At 42.0% G+C, this 20,190-nt stretch overlaps 1 protein-coding gene across 6 annotated transcripts in view; it reads right to left on the bottom strand.

Annotated features, from left to right (window-relative positions):
* The window catches only part of LOC117226312 (PAR-domain protein 1), a 137,571-nt gene that overhangs the window by 92,918 nt on the left and 24,463 nt on the right, over positions 1-20,190 (bottom strand). Inside the window, exon 1 of one of the 6 annotated variants that reach the window (XM_033480528.2) lies at positions 7,723-9,201. The exons of 4 other annotated variants lie outside the window; for them this stretch is intronic. In XM_033480528.2, coding sequence (XP_033336419.1) covers positions 7,723-8,017 — 295 coding nt within the window. In that variant the 5' untranslated portion in view covers positions 8,018-9,201. Of the gene's footprint in view, positions 1-7,722; positions 9,202-20,190 lie in introns of those variants that run through there. One more of the 6 variants, XM_076525433.1, reaches the window with a different exon arrangement.

The following is a 20,190-nucleotide window of genomic DNA, read 5'->3' as shown; positions in this document are numbered from 1 at the left end:
AAATTAACCTAAATTAATCTAAAACAAAAATTTGACTACTTCATAAAAAAACGTTTATCAAACGTATCCTCAAGAAAAAGAAGCAAAAGTGAATTAATTTCTTTAATACTTCTTAAAACGTTTATCATACATATTTTTAACAAAAAGAAGCAAAGGTTCAAGGTTTTCCTAGAATGTTTATCAAACATATCCTCGAGAAAAGCAGCAGGTGTGAAACGAAATTTCTAATGTTTCCTAAAATGTTCGTCGAACACGATCTTAACAAACAGAAACAAATGTAAAACGAATTTATTAATGTTTTACGATACGTTTATCAAAACTATTCACGTTAACACGTTCCGTGCCGAGCTTTTTTTACTCGAATCTTCACACTTTGATATTTTACTAAAACTTGATGTATTACGTGCAATTATTAATTCTCGTACACATAACAACGTAACAAAAACTTATCAACGCCCATTCTTGCGGTGGAAATTGATTCTTCGGTTCTAAATTTCTTGTAAACAATTTGTTCAGTTCACTAAGTAAACATGCAAGCGTGTACCATCGATGGTACATGTGGCACGGAACGTGTTAATAACCGTTCCAAGACCACTGATCAAGCACAGTGATCAGCAAACCGACGAATCAACGTAAAAGTTATCTCGTGGACGTATTTGTCAATTAGATATCGGGAAAATTTCTCTAATGAACCATAACGAGCGATTAGAGGACCAATGGTAGCGTCGGTTGCGTAATCGTCGGCGGTTTTCCTGATTTGAAAAAAAAAAGGAGAAGGAAAACAACGACGAGGGAGAGAAGAAAGGAAGAAGACTTGGATATATTTCGGGGAATGACACGATCCCCGGATTCGTCATTGTTGACGTGACAACGTCAAAGCGCAGGACGGGCTGGTCCGCCCATCCCTAGCATTGTGCCCCCCTGAAGCGCTTTGATCCATTGTGTTCGACGACAATTCGACGAGCACGCCCGACAACGCGGCCGCAACGAGCTCACGAGGTCGTTTGACGTTTTAGAACGCACGCGAGCGCTAAACGGCCGAGTTAAACGGCGAAGAACGTGGATCGATCAACGATCTTGCATTTCGGTGCTCGCAACACCACTGGCGAATCAATGTTGTTGCACGAGCTTATCGGTGCATTCTATTCGCTTTGCGTCGGATCAATTTGAACAATAAATTAACAGTTACTGTAATTATTGGTTTCGCGAAAGAATTTCCATTCGGATGTTCAGAAAATGCATTAACGGTTTGCAGATTTCTATATACGAAATTTGTTGACGGTCACCGTTTATTTTATAATTGTGAATGTTCGCTGGAATCGTTAATTAAGATAATTGAATTTTACAGTATTTTCTACTGGATTTTCTAGTGCATTTTCTAGTGCATTTTCTAGTGCATTTTCTACCGCAGTTTCTGACCCCTTTGGTTTGCTCTCAGAAACGTGAATTTAAATGCACTCAACTGCTCCGTGTGCTTATTAGGAGACTGCAGTTTGCTCATGCACAGCACGTTGCAGTGTATGAAATACAGAGAGCGAACTCGTGATAAATAATTTAAAGAGCCTCCTAGATTTATTGCTTACTTTCAAACAATTCGTTTGCCATCAAATTTATCCATTACTTTACTGTTAAAAAATTGGTTCACTACTCAATTGTCAAAAAATTGATTCAATACTCAACTGTCAAAAAATTGATTCATTACTCTACTGTCAAAAAAGTGATCCACTACTCTACTATCAAAAAATTGAATCACTACTCTACTGTCAAAAAATTGATTCACTACTCTACTGTTAAAAAATTGGTCCACTACTCAACTACCAAAAAATTGATTCACTACTCTACTGTCAAAAAATTGATTCATTACTCTACTGTCAAAAAAGTGATCCACTACTCTACTGTCAAAAAATTGATTCACTACTCTACTGTCAAAAAATTGATTCACTACTCTACTGTCAAAAAATTGATTAACTACTCTACTGTCAAAAAACTAATTCAGTACTCTATCATCAAAAAATTGGTCCACTACTCAACTGTCAAAAAATTGATTCACTACTCTACCGTCAAAAAATTGATCCACTACTCTAGCATCAAAAAATTGGTCCACTACTCAACTGTCAAAAAATTGGTCCACTACTCAACTGTCAAAAAATTGATTCACTACTCTACTGTTAAAAAATTGGTCCACTACTCAACTGTCAAAAAATTGAGTCACTACTCTACTGTTAAAAAATTGATTCACTATAGCCCAATGTCAAAGTATCTATTCGCGAGTCTAATTTGAAAGAATCTATCCTCTAGTTCTACTGTCATCAAATCGATCCAGTAGTCCAACGTCGACAAATGTATCGACTAGCCAAATGTCAACAAATATTTATGCACCGTGCTACCATAAAAAAATCGATTAACATGAATAACCTGTGATCAAGCGATTAATATGTACGACAAGGGACAGCAAATATTCTGGTCTCCGAACGCAGTTCCAGCAGTCGTTTCACGAGCCTCGTGTTTTTCCGCGAGTCCGCTTCCCTTTTGAACAAAAGAGCAAAAGAGCGACGCGAATGAAAAGGACGCGGGACGAAGGGAGAAGGAGAAACGGCCGGACAGATGGCACTGATAGAGATAGAGTAAGTGGAAGACGTGGGAGGATGCAAATGTTAATAGCCTTGAGTCGATTCCGTCGCAAGTAGGATAGGTGCATAGGTGAATTCACACGTTCGCAAGCGGACACGCATGATTCATTCACGCTCCATGTTCGAACCCGTTAACTCGGATCGCCGGAGTCAATAAATAACTATACGCGACAGGGAACGCGGGCCTGAACTCGCCGAGAAATAAATAATCGCGTAAACAATTCAGCTGGACGCCACGTATGGGCGCCAGTTTTTTCATAGTTTCTCGCTCGATTGTTTCGGGCTGCGGATGCTTGGCCATTTGCTCGCACAGATTTGCCGTCTGGTCGCTAACAATCGCCTAAACAATTAATAATAATCGTGGAATTAATTATCTCCCTTAATAATTCCGACAAACTGACTGCGAATTTTATGCATTTACGAGGAAAATGAGTGGAAATATTTATTTCTACGCATTTTTAAAAAAATTATCTGCTCATAGATGTCAATTTAAATCGATTTACGAATATTTGAAAATTTTAAAAAGCACTGTTTTGCATTACTTTCGACTTATGGAAATTAAGAACAGAAATATATGTTTCTGGAGCTTCTGCGTCTTGCAATTAACGAAATTTTGATTTCCCAGAGGAATCTGCAGTCTGGTAATAATCTATAGACGACGATCCAGCCCAAATTCTTCTGAATTTTCATTGTTCTCCGTTTCATATCTACTTAATTATGTTATAAATGTGTAAAAATCGCAGCCTAATAACAACTAGACTGTAGATATTATATTGTAGATATTATATTATTTAGGACAAAATCGAGTAAACGCAGTTTAGAACGCTGAAAATGTTGAAACGATCGAACAACGTCGATACACCTCAATTAACATTATTACCGAAGCAACGAAACGTGCATCTGGCTGCTGTCTCTTGCACTCGGTGCACTTCCACGTTGCATAAGATCCGATAACAACAAACCGTTGATAATAAATACGAAATTAATTAAACGCCGCCGATCTCGCGATTACAATTTAACTATAACTCGCCGACGAAGCGAGAACGTGTTTCGCGCCAGTGAATGCAGATCGCGAACACAAGGCGTAGCGAGAAAAAATGATCGAGCAAGAAGTAGCCGGCGAAAGTTTCCCGTTTCGTGGATCTATAATAGACGCGCAAGCTCGCGTATAGATCACGTTTCGAACTTGGTGGGAGAAACGAGACGGAGAAAGTTCGCGGCGCGTATGATCTAAGTCGATCGTTAGATCACGCCGCCGATATAATTGCGGGCGAAATGTAGGCAACCTGATGTAAGCAACAGGTGGGCGTTTCTGATTCGCGAGTCGGTTTATCCGCCGCGCGCGGGTTTATCCCGCTGGTCGACTTTTTCCGCGGAGGGGAAAAAAGAAAAAAAGAAAAAGAGAAGGCTTATCGATCGAATTTTTCTTCGTCCGCTTCGTCCACCTAATTAACCATCTGGGTCGCGCGCGCAGTTAACATATCCCTGGAATTCTCTTTGTTGGCGACGCGCGATCCGATCGCCGCGCCGATCTTTTTTGCAATCGGACTGCGGAATCTATGCGCGCGGGATAAAAAAGCCATCGGAGACGATCGGAAGAAACGGGAGCTATGCGAAAAAGCCGTCCTCCGTCGAAGCGGAGTCCCGGTTCTCGTCGCCTTGCTCTTACTTGTCAGCTTCGACGGTTTATCGTTAGACCGCGCGGATTTCGCGCGAAATTAAAATCGTCCGCGTCAATTGCAAGACAGGGAAATATTTGCCACCATTCTATATCTCATCTGCGCGCTCGCGAGAGAAACGAACAGATCGAATACAAGAACTGTGAAAGCGTTGGAAGAATTTAGGAATATCGCTGCGTTCGTTTTCAATCTTTTACAGTTGTTAATCGAGGAAATACGTCTTCTTTTTACGCGCGTTTCGTGCAATTCGACGATTTTTATTTCGCACTAAGATCCGCGGTTAACGCGAAATAAAAATTCAAAAGTCAAATAAGTCTAATTATCGCTTTCTATTATTTCCATCGTAACGCGAAGGTCTCGTCGTCTCGCTTAAAATACTGGGAATCGGATAAAACGAAACGTAGACACGCGCTTGTAATTATTTTAACAAGTCGGTGCCACGAGATACAGAAAGACCGTTCGAAAAATCATTGCCGTCTCTATGGAAAATTTCCCGGCGTTAACGTGATTTACGACGAGTTTCAAGGAGCACGGGAGATGAAACGCGCGGCGACACGAAAGAGAGACGTTCGCTGTGGATTTTAATATTCATACCTTGTTATATTACGCGTTTAATGAGCGGTGACGCAAAGCTGCCGCGCGCGGTGTCATAATTTCGGCCGCGGAGAAATTTCAGAGGCGCGGACACGCTGCTTCGCGGCAGCGGAAATATTCCGGTCGCGGAAGCGTCGAAAACTTCTAACGCGTACGGAGACGCAAGAAAGACGAAAAGGGCGGCTATAATCGGGGCAGATGTATCGACACGTTTATTTTCGAATTCTGCGATTCGTTCGAGTCCGAAATGGAGCGTCAGCGTTCGTGAAACGGGCACGGAAGCTGAACCGTCAGCGTCTGAAACGTGCAGTTCCGTTTCGGGAACTACGGCTGACCTTTAAACCAGAGCTCGATGGCTTCGCCTAATCCAATTTCAACCACTTTTCGATACCAAACAATCTCCGGCGGAGTCTTCGAGCTTCGGACTTGAACTTTAGAAGCTTGAACAGCTCTGACGTGTGGGTCGAAAGCGACCCGCTGGCGCGACGACGGTCGGCGATTCGGGGGACAACGAGATGCGAGAAGCTCGGAGGAGTTGACGCTCAACTTCTACACATAAATGGACAATTTGAAAAGAGAAGGCACGATCATTCGAGCCTCACTGCTCGTTATTATAGTCACCGATTGACAACAACTATATTAGGTCATTTGTGAGCGATCATTTTTCAGCAAGGCGACAGCGACGCGTCGATGCTCTTAACAATCCTTTCGAACTTTCCACCGTTTCGAAATTTCAGCTGCTCGTTTTTTTATTCGTGAACGCGTCGAATCAAATTGTTGCGATGCTAGAAAGTTAGCTGGTCGTCGACGGAGGAATCAAACGAAATTCGACGCGATAAAATGTTTATCGTTTAAACGCTTATCGTTCGCGCAAGGCTAACGAAGAACTGTCGTACAAACTCGAATTGATGCAATAGCTGTCACCGACGCCGTTTCTCCGCGAAGCAGCAATTGTTTTTTCGCGAAACAGTAACTAATTATTGCCTCGCGAGGTAGTAATTATTTACAGTAAATTCTCCCTAATTGACGCTTAGCTTGGAGCACGGAAATGGACAATTCGGGAAGAGGAGCCACGATTATGCGAGACTCGCGGCTACGTTTTTATAGTTCCCGCGATCGTCGACAATTATAAAATCGTGCCTCCTCTTCCCGAATTGTCCATTTTTGTGCTCCAAGCTAAGCATTAGGGCTAAGCTTCTCAATTAGGGAGAATTTACTATTCCCGAAGCAGCCGCTAACGTTCCGAATGAAACGTAAAACGATGCAACGTTGGAAATAATTGGCTCCGCTGAAACGGAACTTGGTACAAGACCGCATCGAAAATTGACCGCATCTGAAAATGACCTGATTACCGGCAGTCTCGCTGCGTGTAAAGGGTTAAGCCGTTACGAAACAGAATTTTTTTTTTTATTTACTTCTCCGATTCATAGTATTTGCATTTTCTGCGACTTATCGCGTTTTATGAAATCGTGTTTTGCGACGACTCATAGAACAATTGCGCGTTTAATAAATTGTTTAAAATTACAAACAAATTTGTCAACTTGAAACTCATTTCGGGACGCGATAGAAGAATTTTTCGTGCTATTTCAGAGTCGCCGCTCGAGTGCAGAAGGTTAAACGCGATTATTATCTATTATTACTATTATAGTGATTATTGCTATTATATTCTTTTACAATAATGACAAAACTGGATTTGCTTATACTTCGTACGATTTATATATCATAGTATACACTTCGATAAAGAAGCGTCCCTAAAAATTTCTCCTGATATCTTTGCGATCTTCACGAATTTTTCGTGCCATCTCAGAGTCGCCACTCGAGTGCAAAGGGTTAAACACAATTATTCTCTATTATTACTATTATAGTGATTATTACCATTATATTCTTTTACAATAATGACAAAATTGAATTTATTAATACTTTGTACGACTTATATATCATAGTATACACTTCGATAAAGAAGCGTCCCTGAAAATTTCTCCTGGAAATATCTTTACGATATCAGCAATTTTAATGAAATCTTATTACAGTAAATTCTCCCTAATTGACGCTCAACTTCTACACATAAATGGACAATTTGAGAAGAGAAGGCACGATCATTCGAGCCTCGCGGCTCGTTATTATAGTCACCGATTGACAACAACTATATTAGGTCATTAAGTACGAAACGTCCGATTTTGAGACTGAAATTTTGATTTATTATATCTCGAGCCTTGCTCTCGGGTCGCCCGCGTGGTTCATTTTGGACATCGAAATCTTCAGATCGGAATTTATCAAACCATCGATTTTGTAGATTAATTATAATTTCATTAGCCACATCCTTGCCGAACACCTCGTCAACATTTCGACTTCTCTACGCTGCATTAATTCCACGATAAAACTTAAATTCGAAAATAACGCGAATCTTTCACTTGTCCATGACTTACAATATTTAACCCTCGGACGACGATACAATAAACTATTAAAAACAAAAGAGCGCGTCTGAAAGCCAGATAGCGTACCCCACCTCACTGCAAAAAAAAGAAAACAAACAACGATCGAAGCGAAGTATCAAAAACATCGGATATCAAACTCGATGCTTCATATAATCGTGCATTTCATACTTAACGACCCAGTAAAAACGAGCCGCAAAGTTAATCGTGCCTCCTGTTCCCAAATTGTTCACTGTTGTGCCCAATTTCAGCGTCGATTACGAAGAGTATTTACCGTCGACAACGATAACGATCGACTAAACTAGAGCAACGATCGAAACGTTCCCCCCGTCGCCCTCTGAACACCGTCGAATTTAAATCGGGGCCCCGACAGAGAGCCGGTCCTACCATTGACATAGACATGATGCTGCCTCCACAGGTGTTGGTACTGGCTCCACCGCGAGCTGGTGCTGTCGTCGTGGATAGGCGGAAGTGGCGCGTGCACCTGATGCCCGTGGGACGTGGGCGGCAACGGCGGCGGCGGTGGTTGTTGGGGTTGCTGTTGGTGCGCAGGCGCGACCACGATGTGCGGCTGCGGGGGTTGGACCGTTTGCTGATGCTGTTGCTGCTGGTGGTGCGCTTGGTGCAGCACGCCCGGTACCGGCGGTGGCGCCAACTGCTGATACTCCATGGCGCAGCTCATCGATCACCCTCTCACGCGAGCATTTAAGTCCTCTAGCGTTCCGATCACTCAATCACACGGACCTCCTCTCTCTCTCTATCTCTCTCTTTATCTCTGTTCACCTTAGCAACCACCGGTCCCTCGCGCGTCGACGAACCGATGCAACAAGTATCGAAAAACAACTCCGTAGAAAACCGGCGTGTCACAGAAAGAAGAGCACGGTTCCGGAAAGAGGATCGGCGCAGGGGTGGACGATGATTAAGGGGTCTTCAAGGCGGCGCACCGAGGCTTCGCGGTCCCAGTTGTCTATTTGTGCCAGCATCCGTCACCGTATCTGGTATCCCAGGCACCTGGTAGTCCCTTTTTCCGCGGGAAATCTATCTCCTTTACACGGGAACCACGCAGAAACTGGGTCTCGCACTGTACGTGTGTGTATTCACTGTCTCGTAGGAGAGCCCCGAACGAAACCACTCTGGGACCACGTGGATCTCGACGCCGCCCTTTCCCCTTTCTTTCTTTCTCCCTCTCTCTTTCTCTTCCTTCGCGCACTATATCACTGTGAAGAGGAGCAGATCTGTCTCCGCACAAGAATGTCCCGTTGACACCGAGGTATCGCGGCTACCGAGCCACGCAGGGTCCCCGCCAGGTGATAGAGGCCTATGCGGAGGCGCACGGAAGCAGACCGCAGCACGGTACCGTCGTCGTGTGTCGACTGTCAAAATCAGCGATCGTCAGCGTCTATCCGTCGCCGGTGTTCGCCCATTGGGCCGTCACCGTTGCCGGAAGCGCCGCCGCGATTGGCCGTCGCCGCCGCGCCGCGTTCCGATCGGTGGGGGGAGAGACGGTGTGACGCGCCTCGACGTCGTCCTGGGGCCCAGCGGCGAGAGGAGAGAGAGGAGAGGAAGCGAGAGAGACGTCGAGCGCGAGAGACGGCACGAGGAAGGGCGGAAAGGGAGAGGCCGTGGGGCTGTTAGGGGATGAAAGGGGGATTGACGGAGAAAGGGAGAACAAGCGAGAGAGAGAGAGAAATAAATAGAAAAATAAATAGAGAAATAAATAGAGAAATAGAGAGAGAGAGAGAGAGAGAGAGAGAGAGAGAGAGACAGAGAAATAGACAGAGAAATAGAGAGAACGCAGAGAGCACAGCGAATTTATGACAATGGAGGGAGAGGGGAGAGCTGCGTGCCTCGAACCTGCGGCGTCCGGAAAGACACTGACTGCTCGACTCCAAGCGAAGTCCCCTCTCTCTCTCTCTCTCCCTCACTCTTTCTCTCTCTCTCTCTCTCGCCGCGTTCCCTCTCTCCTAGAGTCTCCTCTCCTCTCTCGCCGCGGCCCTCCCGGCGCGTTTCTCCAGAGAGGAGCACACGCGTCCACGTTCGATCCCCTCTACAGAGCTGGCTGTCTCTCTCCCGCTCGCCAGACATCCGCTTCTACCCGCCCCCACCCCCCACCAAACGCCATCCCCCGTCTTTCGCGATCTTCTCCCTTCCTTTTGCGCCACCGCGAGATCCTCCACCACCTTCGCGATAAACGCGCGGTGCCCACCAGTTCTGTCCTTCTTCCTTCCACGCTGCCCGAGCTGCCGACGTCACTGTCCCGTTCCCCGTCGTTTCTCTTTTCCATCCTGCAACCCCTTTTCCTTTCCAACCGCGGGCCTGCGCGCAACCGCTTTCCGCGAATGCTGGCTCGCCGATTCGCTTTTCCGACGGTTACGCGCCGGCCAATGCGAGCTCCGACAGGTGCCAGGGCTTCCGCGTTTGGGAAACCCCTGGCTGCGGGCCTTGAGCTTGGAGGAGGAGGTGGCGACGGTCGGGGTGCCCCGTTGCGGTGGCGTTTAAGGGTTGCCGAGGCGGCGGTTTGTTACGGCGAGGGGCTGGTCGTCTTCGGGGAGACGGAAATTCGTCATTGTGGAAAAACTGGGTTTTCGGTTTTATTTTTGGAGAGGGGGAAATGCATACGGAAGAATGGCGGCGCGATCATCAACCCTTAATTGGTTGAGTGGTTTAACGCAAGAATTGATGTATAGAGTCTTGTGAGAATGACAGGATTATTTTAGAGTTCGTGCGATTTTTGTTGCAATAAATGCTCGAATGAAAAGATTTAGATGGAATTTTCTCGTGGAAAATTTTCGAAAAATAGTTTCAACAGCAATTCTGAGAGAAAAAATGAGGAACTAGTCGTTTGGACCGTCTCGGTAGTTCTAGTGTTCGTTTTAACCCCTTGCCGTTCCATTTTCTTCATAGTTTCAATAATAATAAGAAAAAAAAACAATTTATATTCACTGTGTGTCTGCGTTTACTGAGATGTTTAAACATTGACGACAAGAAATCGGGATTTCATTCAGACTAAAAAAAGATGCAATGGCATTCACATATTTAACAAGTTATTACTAGAAATCTGCATCGCGTGTCAGGCTCGTCAAAGAATGGCAACGGATTAATACTTCAAAAAAGCAGCTACAACGTTTTTAAGAAGCTTGAATCGGAGATTGTTCAACTTTATTTACATTTATTAGATAAAGCGACATGTTACCACTGGCGGTGGTTTCATAATTACTTCTGTTTCTTAATCACTTGGTTGATTTAAAAAGCAGCTTATGTTCTATCGGCATGGTTATACCTAATGAAAAATAAATACATGGACGAAGCTTGGATTAAGAGAGTTTACACTGCTTCCACGTTTTTTTTTAAACGACGGTGTCGAAGATTGTTAGACCGATTTATTAGACGAAGCAGTGCATTAACCTTGACTGACGGTGTTCAACCCTTAATCGATTAACTGGTTCGAGAAGCAGTTTACGTTTCTCCGACGTGATTTAACGTTTCAACGTTTTTGCAAAGCATGTAGTAAGCGAGTTCACCCTGCCTCGATATCTTTCCAAACAAAAGGCTTGAAGAATATATAATCGTTCAAGGTACAATTCATCGCTTGTACACAACAGAACGTCTTCAATTAACGCCGGTTTCCTCTTACTTTCTCCGCACGATTGTTCGAACCTAATAGGCATAATTTAATAATTTATTTCGAACAATGTAACGAACAAATTGCCAGGAGAACGCATAACGCGACAAAGGAAGTGGAAATTTAATTGGCGGATCGTGGATCTTTGCGCGCACGAAGATCGTTCGAACGTCGCCAATTAACCGACGATTTTTCGAACGACCAGAACGTTGCACTCCGTCCGCGATCCAATGTATCGGATCGGCGTGGATCAAAATAACGAATTCCATCGCCGTTTCCTGCAGAGATCATTTTTCTGGTCAATCTCGCGCTCTTTCCGCTCCGTCGAAATGAATTCCGACAAGGCCCGGCGACCGATAAGATTTCCGTTATCAGAAAAAGATAATCCGTGGATCCGAAAACGAAGGAAAACCCGCAGCAATTCCCTCGGCGCCGATCGAACGCGTAAAACGCGCGCGCGAACAGTTTTCTGCCGGGGCGCGTTTTACTTTCGAAAACCGTTTAAAAAATCGCGAAACGAGTTTTCCCGGGTAGCTTTCGATAAAATAACCCTGACAACTGCGAACGATAAAACTATAATATAACCGGCCGGTCGCGTCCGGGCGAACGCGCGAGTCATTGTGTCGCGCGAGGAGAAAGAAAAATGAAAGAAATCGGGGAAGAGGCGACGGGGGGATCAGGGGGGGAGCGTTGGGCGACGCTAGAGATCGAGAGGAACCCCGGCGCGCACGCAGCCTGTCCCCGTTTTCTACGTCGGATCGACCCACTTCCTGGTGCCGCGGTTCGATCGTGACCGATCCATGAAATTAACGGTAACGGAGCGGCTCGGTGCTCGGCCAGGTAAAATCGAAAGTGGCGAAATGCCGCGAGACGCCGTGCCGTGGCCGCGAGACGGGGGACAGGACCGTTTTACAAGAGGCCCCGCGAGTGGGGGGGCCCCGAGAGAGAGTTCCCCGGTTGTTCTTCCCCAGGAAGGATTCGAACAGCTGCGACTTACTCGTACGCCTTTCCACGTACGGCCGCGCCGACACCGCACCGTTGCAAACGACTATTTAATCTGCCACGATTAATTACTGGAACACACCCCCTTACTCAGAGCAATCCGTCATTCCTGCGCCGCGTTCGAAAATTAACCCTTCGCGCTCGAAGTCATTTTTTCTGACCTGAAAAAATCTGAAATCGTTTCTCTGACCTGTGGTATTTACATTTTATGTTACAGAGTGCATTTTATGCATGCGAAGCGAGTCTTGCGACTCGTGCAATAGGTTACACTCTGTTAACAATTTTATAAATATAAGTATAAATTGATGATGGTAATGAAATGGTAATGAATGGTAATAGATTGATAATGATAATATAGAATTGCAAAATATAAAAATTATTTTGCAACGTGGTGTAATATAAAATTGCAAAATATAAAGATTATTTTGCAACGTGGTGTAATATAAAATTGCAAAATATAAAGATTATTTTGCAACGTGGTGTAATATAAAATATAAAAATTATTTTGCAACGTGCTGTAATATAAAATTGCAAAATATAAAAATTATTTTGCAACGTGGTGTAATATAAAATTGCAAAATATAAAGATTATTTTGCAACGTGGTGTAATATAAAATTGCAAAATATAAAGATTATTTTGCAACGTGGTGTAATATAAAATTGCAAAATATAAAGATTATTTTGCAACGTGGTGTAATATAAAATTGCAAAATATAAATATTATTTTGCAACGTGGTGTAATATAAAATTGCAAAATATAAAAATTATTTTGCAACGTGGTGTAATATAGAATTGCAAAATATAAAGATTATTTTGCAACGTGGTGTAACAATTTTAACGGTGCCTCGGATTCACCGCTCGAGTGCAAAGGGTTAATAACGTTTCCTTTCGAATCATCCATCATTTTCCTCGTACCTTCGGGGTTACAGTAAATTCTCCTCGATTTTCCTTCGGTTTGTGAACAACAATTTGGAAAGAGGAGATATTATTCGAGCCTCGCGGCTCATTTTTATAGTTGCCGATTGTTAACGATTATAAAAACGATGTGCAAGCTTCGAACAATCGTATCTCCACTTTCGAAATTGTCCATTTTTGTGCACAATCTGATTGTGCATAACCTTGTACCCTGTTTTGAAACATTATTGCTATTATCATTATTATAAAAATGAAATTATTATAAATATCTTATAATTAGATAGTTTCTTCATAATCGTCCATGATTTTCTATCCGCTGAAACATTTTGTCCATTCGTCAATTAGGCCGAACCTAATTGATTATTAGGTTAACCGAATAATTTATTCGCATAAAGAATTGAAGCAAATAATTTACTCGAATAAAGAAGAATTAAGGGAATAATACGTTCCAGTAAAGAATTAACCGAATAATTTACTCGCATAAAGAATTGAAGCAAATAATTTATTCGAATAAAGAAGAATTAAGGGAATAATACCTTCCAATAAAGAATTAACCGAATAATTTATTCGCATAAAGAATTGAAGCAAATAATTTATTCGAATAAAGAAGAATTAAGGGAATAATACCTTCCAATAAAGAATTAACCGAATAATTTACTCGCATAAAGAATTGAAGCAAATAATTTATTCGAATAAAGCAGAATTAAGGGAATAATACCTTCCAATAAAGAATTAACCGAATAATTTACTCGCATAAAGAATTGAAGCAAATAATTTACTCGAATAAAGAAGAATTAAGGGAATAATACCTTCCAATAAAGAATTAACCGAATAATTTACTCGCATAAAGAATTGAAGCAAATAATTTACTCGAATAAAAAGAAACAGAACGATCATTCAAACAAAGAATCGAAACGAATAATTTACTCGAATAAATGAACACAACGATTTACCACGAATAACGAATAATCGTTGCTCGAACGAAGTATCCAAAACAATTCGAATAATGGCCAACTCGGCTAAAAACCACCCCCTATTGCCAAACCGCGATCCCCGTAATCGGCTCCGACAATTTCCACCGACTGCGCCGCGAACGTCCTCGAACGCAAAGTTGCCAGAAGTTCGTCGCCGCGGTTGTTACTCAACTATTACTCGGCGACAGTTCACCGGCCATGCCGGAAGTCCTTTATGACACAACCGCGAGTAGTCGGTCTCCCCCCGTCGAATCTCGGCGCTCCAAATATGAATAGGGAGACGATTGGGACCGCGTCCCGTCCCGGCGACCGTTCGAAAAAACGAGCGGGACGAGCCGGTAGAAGAAGCGTTCCCGTTTCGTTTTCGTTGGCGACCTTTCTCTTCCTCGGTCCCTGGCCGCCGTTGCTGGAGAAAGGGAAAAATGGCGCCGGAGGAGGTGGAGGAGGAGCAAGAGGGAGGAAGACAGCGACGTTAATTCTCCTCTGGAGGAGGCATAAAGCTCTGAATCACCGGTGAACCGGTCCCGTAGCCGCGTTGTGCGAACGCGGAAACCGCTGCCAGCAGCCTCGCGCGCGGGTCACGGAAGAATTCCTTTCTCCTCCTTCATTGTCGTTCCTCTTCCTCCCACAATTCGCCATTTCTTCACCCCGCGTCCCGCTACACCTCCGCACGCGCTCGGATTATCGCCGACCTGCTCCCGATCCTCCCTTTTCTTCGCGGTCCTCTCTGTTTACCTTCTACCTTCTTCGTTTGCGAGACCGAAATAACTTCTTCTTCTTCATTGTTGTCTTCTTCCTCGTCTTCTTTTGAATGTTAATGCGAAAATATACTCCGCGTGGGACTTATCAAGCTCTTCCTCGAGCTGGAAATGACTTTCGCGTAGCAAAAATACGCGTCGCGTTCGCTCTTTCGTGTTCCGGTTAGTTACTCGAATCTGGGGTACGAGTTACGGCGACGTAAGGCGATCTGGATCGCTGGATCTGCTGGACGAATCAGCTGAGATTCAGGCTAGTAGCGTAGCGAGAGAAAATAATGTAAGTCGGCACGCGGAAAATAATATTTTTGTCACGACGATTTATATTTGTATCGGATATTTGTGTGATATATTTATATATGTTTTATACATATTTTATGTATGTTTCGTGTATATATTTTATATATATTTTATATACATTTTATATATATTTTATATACATTTTATATATATTTTATATATATTTTATACATATTTTTTATATACATTTTATATACATATATTTATATCATATTTTTGTTACCAGTTTGCACTAAATAGGATCGTTAATTTGTGACGTTATTTGCGCAGGTAAATGTTACGTTGTCAAATTGTAAAATATAAAAAATATCTTTTTAATTTTATAAAATATGTATCAGGATGAAAGTTAAAGTCCTCGCGCTTTAAATAAAAATATCGTAATTGGAATTTAGGCCAGCAGAGTGGCTAAATAAACGTTCTATCATCTGAAGGGACTTGACATCTAGATTGGCCACGCGATTACGCGATCCCGTGAGTATAAGCGTATAATAATATAATCAAAAATAATTTGTGCTGCTAATCTAAGATCGAATTAAATTGTAATTAGCACTGAAAATATTAAAAAATCCCATAAATCTTGTCATCTTCTAGCTTTCTTCGTCAGCTCGCTAAGAGAGCTTCTAATAATCTTTTAATAATAATTTTACCAAAATAACTCAATAATAATTTCAATAACAATTCAACAATAAAATCCAGCAATAATTTATTCACTCGCCTATACGGATAAGAAACCCTCGGCTACGAAAAAGGACATAAAAAGAAAGAAGATCTCGTGGGAGTTCGCGTTTACTATCTCTCTAGCCTCGATCCATCTCCAACCTTGGGCCTCATCCTCGGATCTCGACGGACTTTTAAACATCTTACAAACTCTCCGAAAGAAAATAAATCCGTGGACGAAGCAAAACGCTCGCGAAATAAATCCGCGCGATCGATCGCGCATATTCCATCGAGGCCGCGGTCCCGCTTTACGTCGACGTCGTCGACGACAACAACCGCGACGCGCTATTATTACGTCAATTGTGCCGGCTTCAACGCCTCGCGGGCCCGGTCCGCGTTCGCACGTGCAAAGGCGGGCCCTGTCGAACCAGGCGAATTCGTACCGGCGCTGGCATAACAACGAGCCGTTAAAAGCGAACGAGGCGTCCGTGGAAGCTTCTTTTCTCCGCGGGGATAGACCGCGGAGATCTCGATGCTCGGCGGAGAGACGCTTTCGTTTCCCGGCTAAAGGTTAAACTGTAGCTAGCTACGGTCTAACGATGCTGCACGAAACGGGAATCGAGACAACCTGTTGATCCTGGCTGCTTCCTTTCACTCCCGGCATCCACCGCGGCCCGCCGTGGAGAAAGAGACCCGGGGAATCGCGCGTTTGTCCGATCCTCTCCCAGACCACGTTCCGCGAGATTTCGTAATCGACCGATCGGGGACCTTCCCCGGGCCCTGATTTCATATCGATCGCGAACTTCGACGATTCGTCGCGCTTCTTTGCGGAGAATTCGTCGACTTTCTCTGTTCTTCTGTTTGTACGTTCGGTGGCTTAAATCTGAGCGCGGCACGTCGCACAAACGGGTCATTTATCAAATTGGGATCACAGCATGATTCATTTGCTCCCACTTCTCTGTTCGACGGCTGTTGCTTTCTATCTTCTTTTTTTCTAATACAAAGGGTTCGCCCCGTTGAAATATTGAAAGTCAATATATATATAAAAAAATTTTTATTTCATTGAACAAATCGGCAATTACTTAGTTACCAATATATTATTACTATATTATTATATATTATTACTATATTATTACTATATATATTACCAATATATTATTACTATATTATTATATATTATTACTATATTATTACTATATTATTACTATATTATTATTACTATATTACCAATATAACCTTGACATACTATACTATGACATAACCTTGACATAGCCAATATATATTGGTAATATAGTAATAATAATATAGTAATAATATAGTAATAATATAGTAATAATATATAATAATATAGTAATAATATATTGGTAACTAAGTAATTGCCGATTTGTTCAATGAAATAAAAATTTTTTGTTACTTGGAATGAAGCTTAATCTGTAATGTATTTTCCATCTTGTTCGATGACCTTTTGCCATCTCTCTGACAACTTGAAAATTCCACGCGCGTAGAAAGTCGGATCCTTTCCGGCCAAAAACTGAATTAAGTGAGATTTTACAGCGTAATCATCGTTAAAAGTTTTACCACGAAGGGAGTTGTCCAGGGATCGAAATAAGTGGTAATCCGATGGCGCGAGATCAGAGCTATATGGTGGGTGTAACATCAATTCCCAACCAATATCCATCAATTTTTGCCGAGTGGACAAAGACGCGCGCGGCCTAGCATTGTTCTGCTGGAAAATGACACCTTTACGATCGACCAATTCCGGTCGCTTTTCCTTGACCGCTGCATTCAATTTGTCCAGTTGCTAACATTCACGGATAATAAAAAATAACATAATAATAATAATAATTTTATAATATAACATTTACGGATATCATAAAAATGGGTGTGAGAGACATCTATAACTGAAATCGGCAATTACTTAGTCGCCAACCCAATAGAATGAAATGAGAAACGGTGCGTCGCTCGCTTTGTATCGCTTTTTCACGATTTGTATACTTTGTTTCTTTCGAACATTTATTTTATTCCGATGCATAGTTTTTTTAAAGAAACGAGATCGAAGTTGAAGTATCGATCGCAAATTCAAGAAGAAGGACTGAACCTTTTTAATCGTTTTCTCCCTTCGATTCCTTCGAGCTCTTGTCATACATTGTCGGCTCCGCGATGGCGACTTTTCTTTTCATTAATAATCTGTTAAGTACGAACGTCATTATTTCAAGTCGAAATAAAATTCTGTCCTCTTTTATTCAATGTTTCATCGTGCAAGCGAAAACGTACGCGCGCGTCGAATCGTCGTGCTTTAAAGTAACGACTTAAATTCGACTCTGTGGAGCATCTGAATTCTTGGATCCTTGAATCCAATTTGATTCAAGGATTTTTTCCTCGTGAATTTCGAAAGACCGCGCGCGGGCCCAGGCCTGGATTTATTCGTGATCTAACGGGGACGCAGGAACGGCGGAAACTCGTCTAACGGGTGCCCGGCCCGAAAGAAAGCGGTCCCGTTTCGGCGCGTTCCGCATTTCGTAGCCGACTTAACGAACAATTTTAGGAAGGGCCCTTCCACGGGAAAAAAAGCGAGAAAGAATCGGGGCCGGCCGGACCTCGCCGGGCCGATTCCGGAATCGCGGTAGGGGAACCGCCCGGGCACATTTCACTAGGAGGAGAAAGTGACCCGCCGAAAGTCGTCGTTTTCACGTCTGGCCCGGTCCACGGGCGCCGATTCTACTGTCGCGAAACGAGTCGCTCCTTCTCGCCGTTTTTTCAATCGTTCTTTGCCTGCGAGATCGCCGAAATTGGCCCGGAAAATACGGTAAATTCTCCTCAATTTTCCCTCGGCTTGCAGAGAAAAATGGACAATTTGGGGAGAGGAGACACGATTATTCGAGTATATTATATAATTATTATATTATTATGTTATTATATTATTATATTATTATATTATTATATTATTATATTATTATATTATTATATTATTATATTATTATATTATTATATTATTATATTATTATATTATTATATTATTATATTACTATATTATTATGTTATTATATTATTATATTATTATATTATTATATTATTTATTATAATAAAAAAATAATATTATATATATAATATTATTTTATTATATATTATATTAATTTATATTATAACACAATAATTATAATATAACTTAATATATAATAATTATAAAAAAAACTCGAATAGTCATATCCCCTCTTCCCAAATTGTCCAATTTTGCTTAAAAGCTGAAGGAAAATTGGGGAGAATTCGCCGTAATCTTGTTTGCGAAACTGAAAAACTGGCCGAGTAGAATTTGTCGTAGCAATTATCACAGAAATCAGAATACAGAATTTTGCAAGTTTTCTCGTGCAAACACTTTTCTACGCATCCGTGCACAACGCGCTTCGTTATCCTTTAATGCGAAAATAGGATAGAACTGTATTTGGTCTTTAGTGGATAATATTTCTATAACCGTTCCGAAATTGACTCCCTAAGAATCAACAGAGAACGGTCTTTCTTTTTTATTTTTATCCACCGTCGTTATCTATTCCAGTGACTATCTTAAACTTATACCGCGAGGTTAGTTTCACTTTTAAAGTACTTAACGAAATTAGTCTTTTATCTCCTATTTTTACCCCTCCGTCGTTATCTATTCTAGCAACTATCTGAAATTGATTCCATAAGGTCTAATATAAATTTTAAAGTAGTCAACGAAGTAATCTTCTCTCCACAACAATTATCCTTCATTTTCATACGTTTCCAGATATCTTGTACATGACATATCAAATGCTTCTAATGCCAGGCCATGGCGGCAACTTTGTTATTTCGTCTTCGGTGGACAACCGAAATCGATTACTTTTATGATTGTTTTCAAATTAGTAGACCAATTAATCTTTACCGCGGAACTTTTATCCCTCGCTTTTACTCTCTTCTAGAAACCTCGGACCTGATGCATCGCGATTTTCTAACAACAGAATACGGCTGCGATTTTATCTTATTTTATATTTATATTTTATTTATTATTATATATAATATTTATATTTAGCGGGTAATATTTTTATTTATTGACTCGATTCGTTAGAATCATGTTCAACTTTTAATTAATTCAAACCTGCTGGTCTTTCTCCCGCAATTTTCATCGTCCCTCGTTATCTTCGTTCCAACCCCGCGATTTAACACTTAACCAACCGAACGGGGAGATCTCCCCGTTTTAAATTCAGTCGATTGTTGACCGAGTGGGAAATTAGAATTACTAAATTATATTATTATAATTTCTAACAATTAAAAACGATTGCTTCATTTTATTAAGATTCGCAAGAGATACGAATGTTGAAGAAGTAATCGATGCCATATAAGTTTGCTTCGCGATTTTTATTTCATTCAATGAAATACTTTAATTTTATGAAATCCTTGAGGTTCTTGGCGCGGTCGTGAAAGTGTTAAAATAACCAATTCGCGGTCGCCGCAGTTGTTTTCATTGGGAAACAGAAAAACGTGTGCGGCACGGCGGCGATCAAAGAGACGTCACTGGGCTCCGCGGATTATTAAAACATATGGATTTGTCAGGCGTTCGAACTTGTCCGGTTTCTAGGTTCTTCGACGCTCTTGTTGGTCTTCGAGCTGAAACAGTCTC

Source organism: Megalopta genalis, chromosome 11, assembly GCF_051020955.1.
Source record: "Megalopta genalis isolate 19385.01 chromosome 11, iyMegGena1_principal, whole genome shotgun sequence".
In the NCBI taxonomy this organism is placed as follows: Eukaryota; Metazoa; Arthropoda; class Insecta; order Hymenoptera; family Halictidae; genus Megalopta; species Megalopta genalis.
The sequence above is the reverse complement of the archived record's forward strand: the minus strand, read 5'-3'. Positions and strand labels throughout refer to the sequence as shown.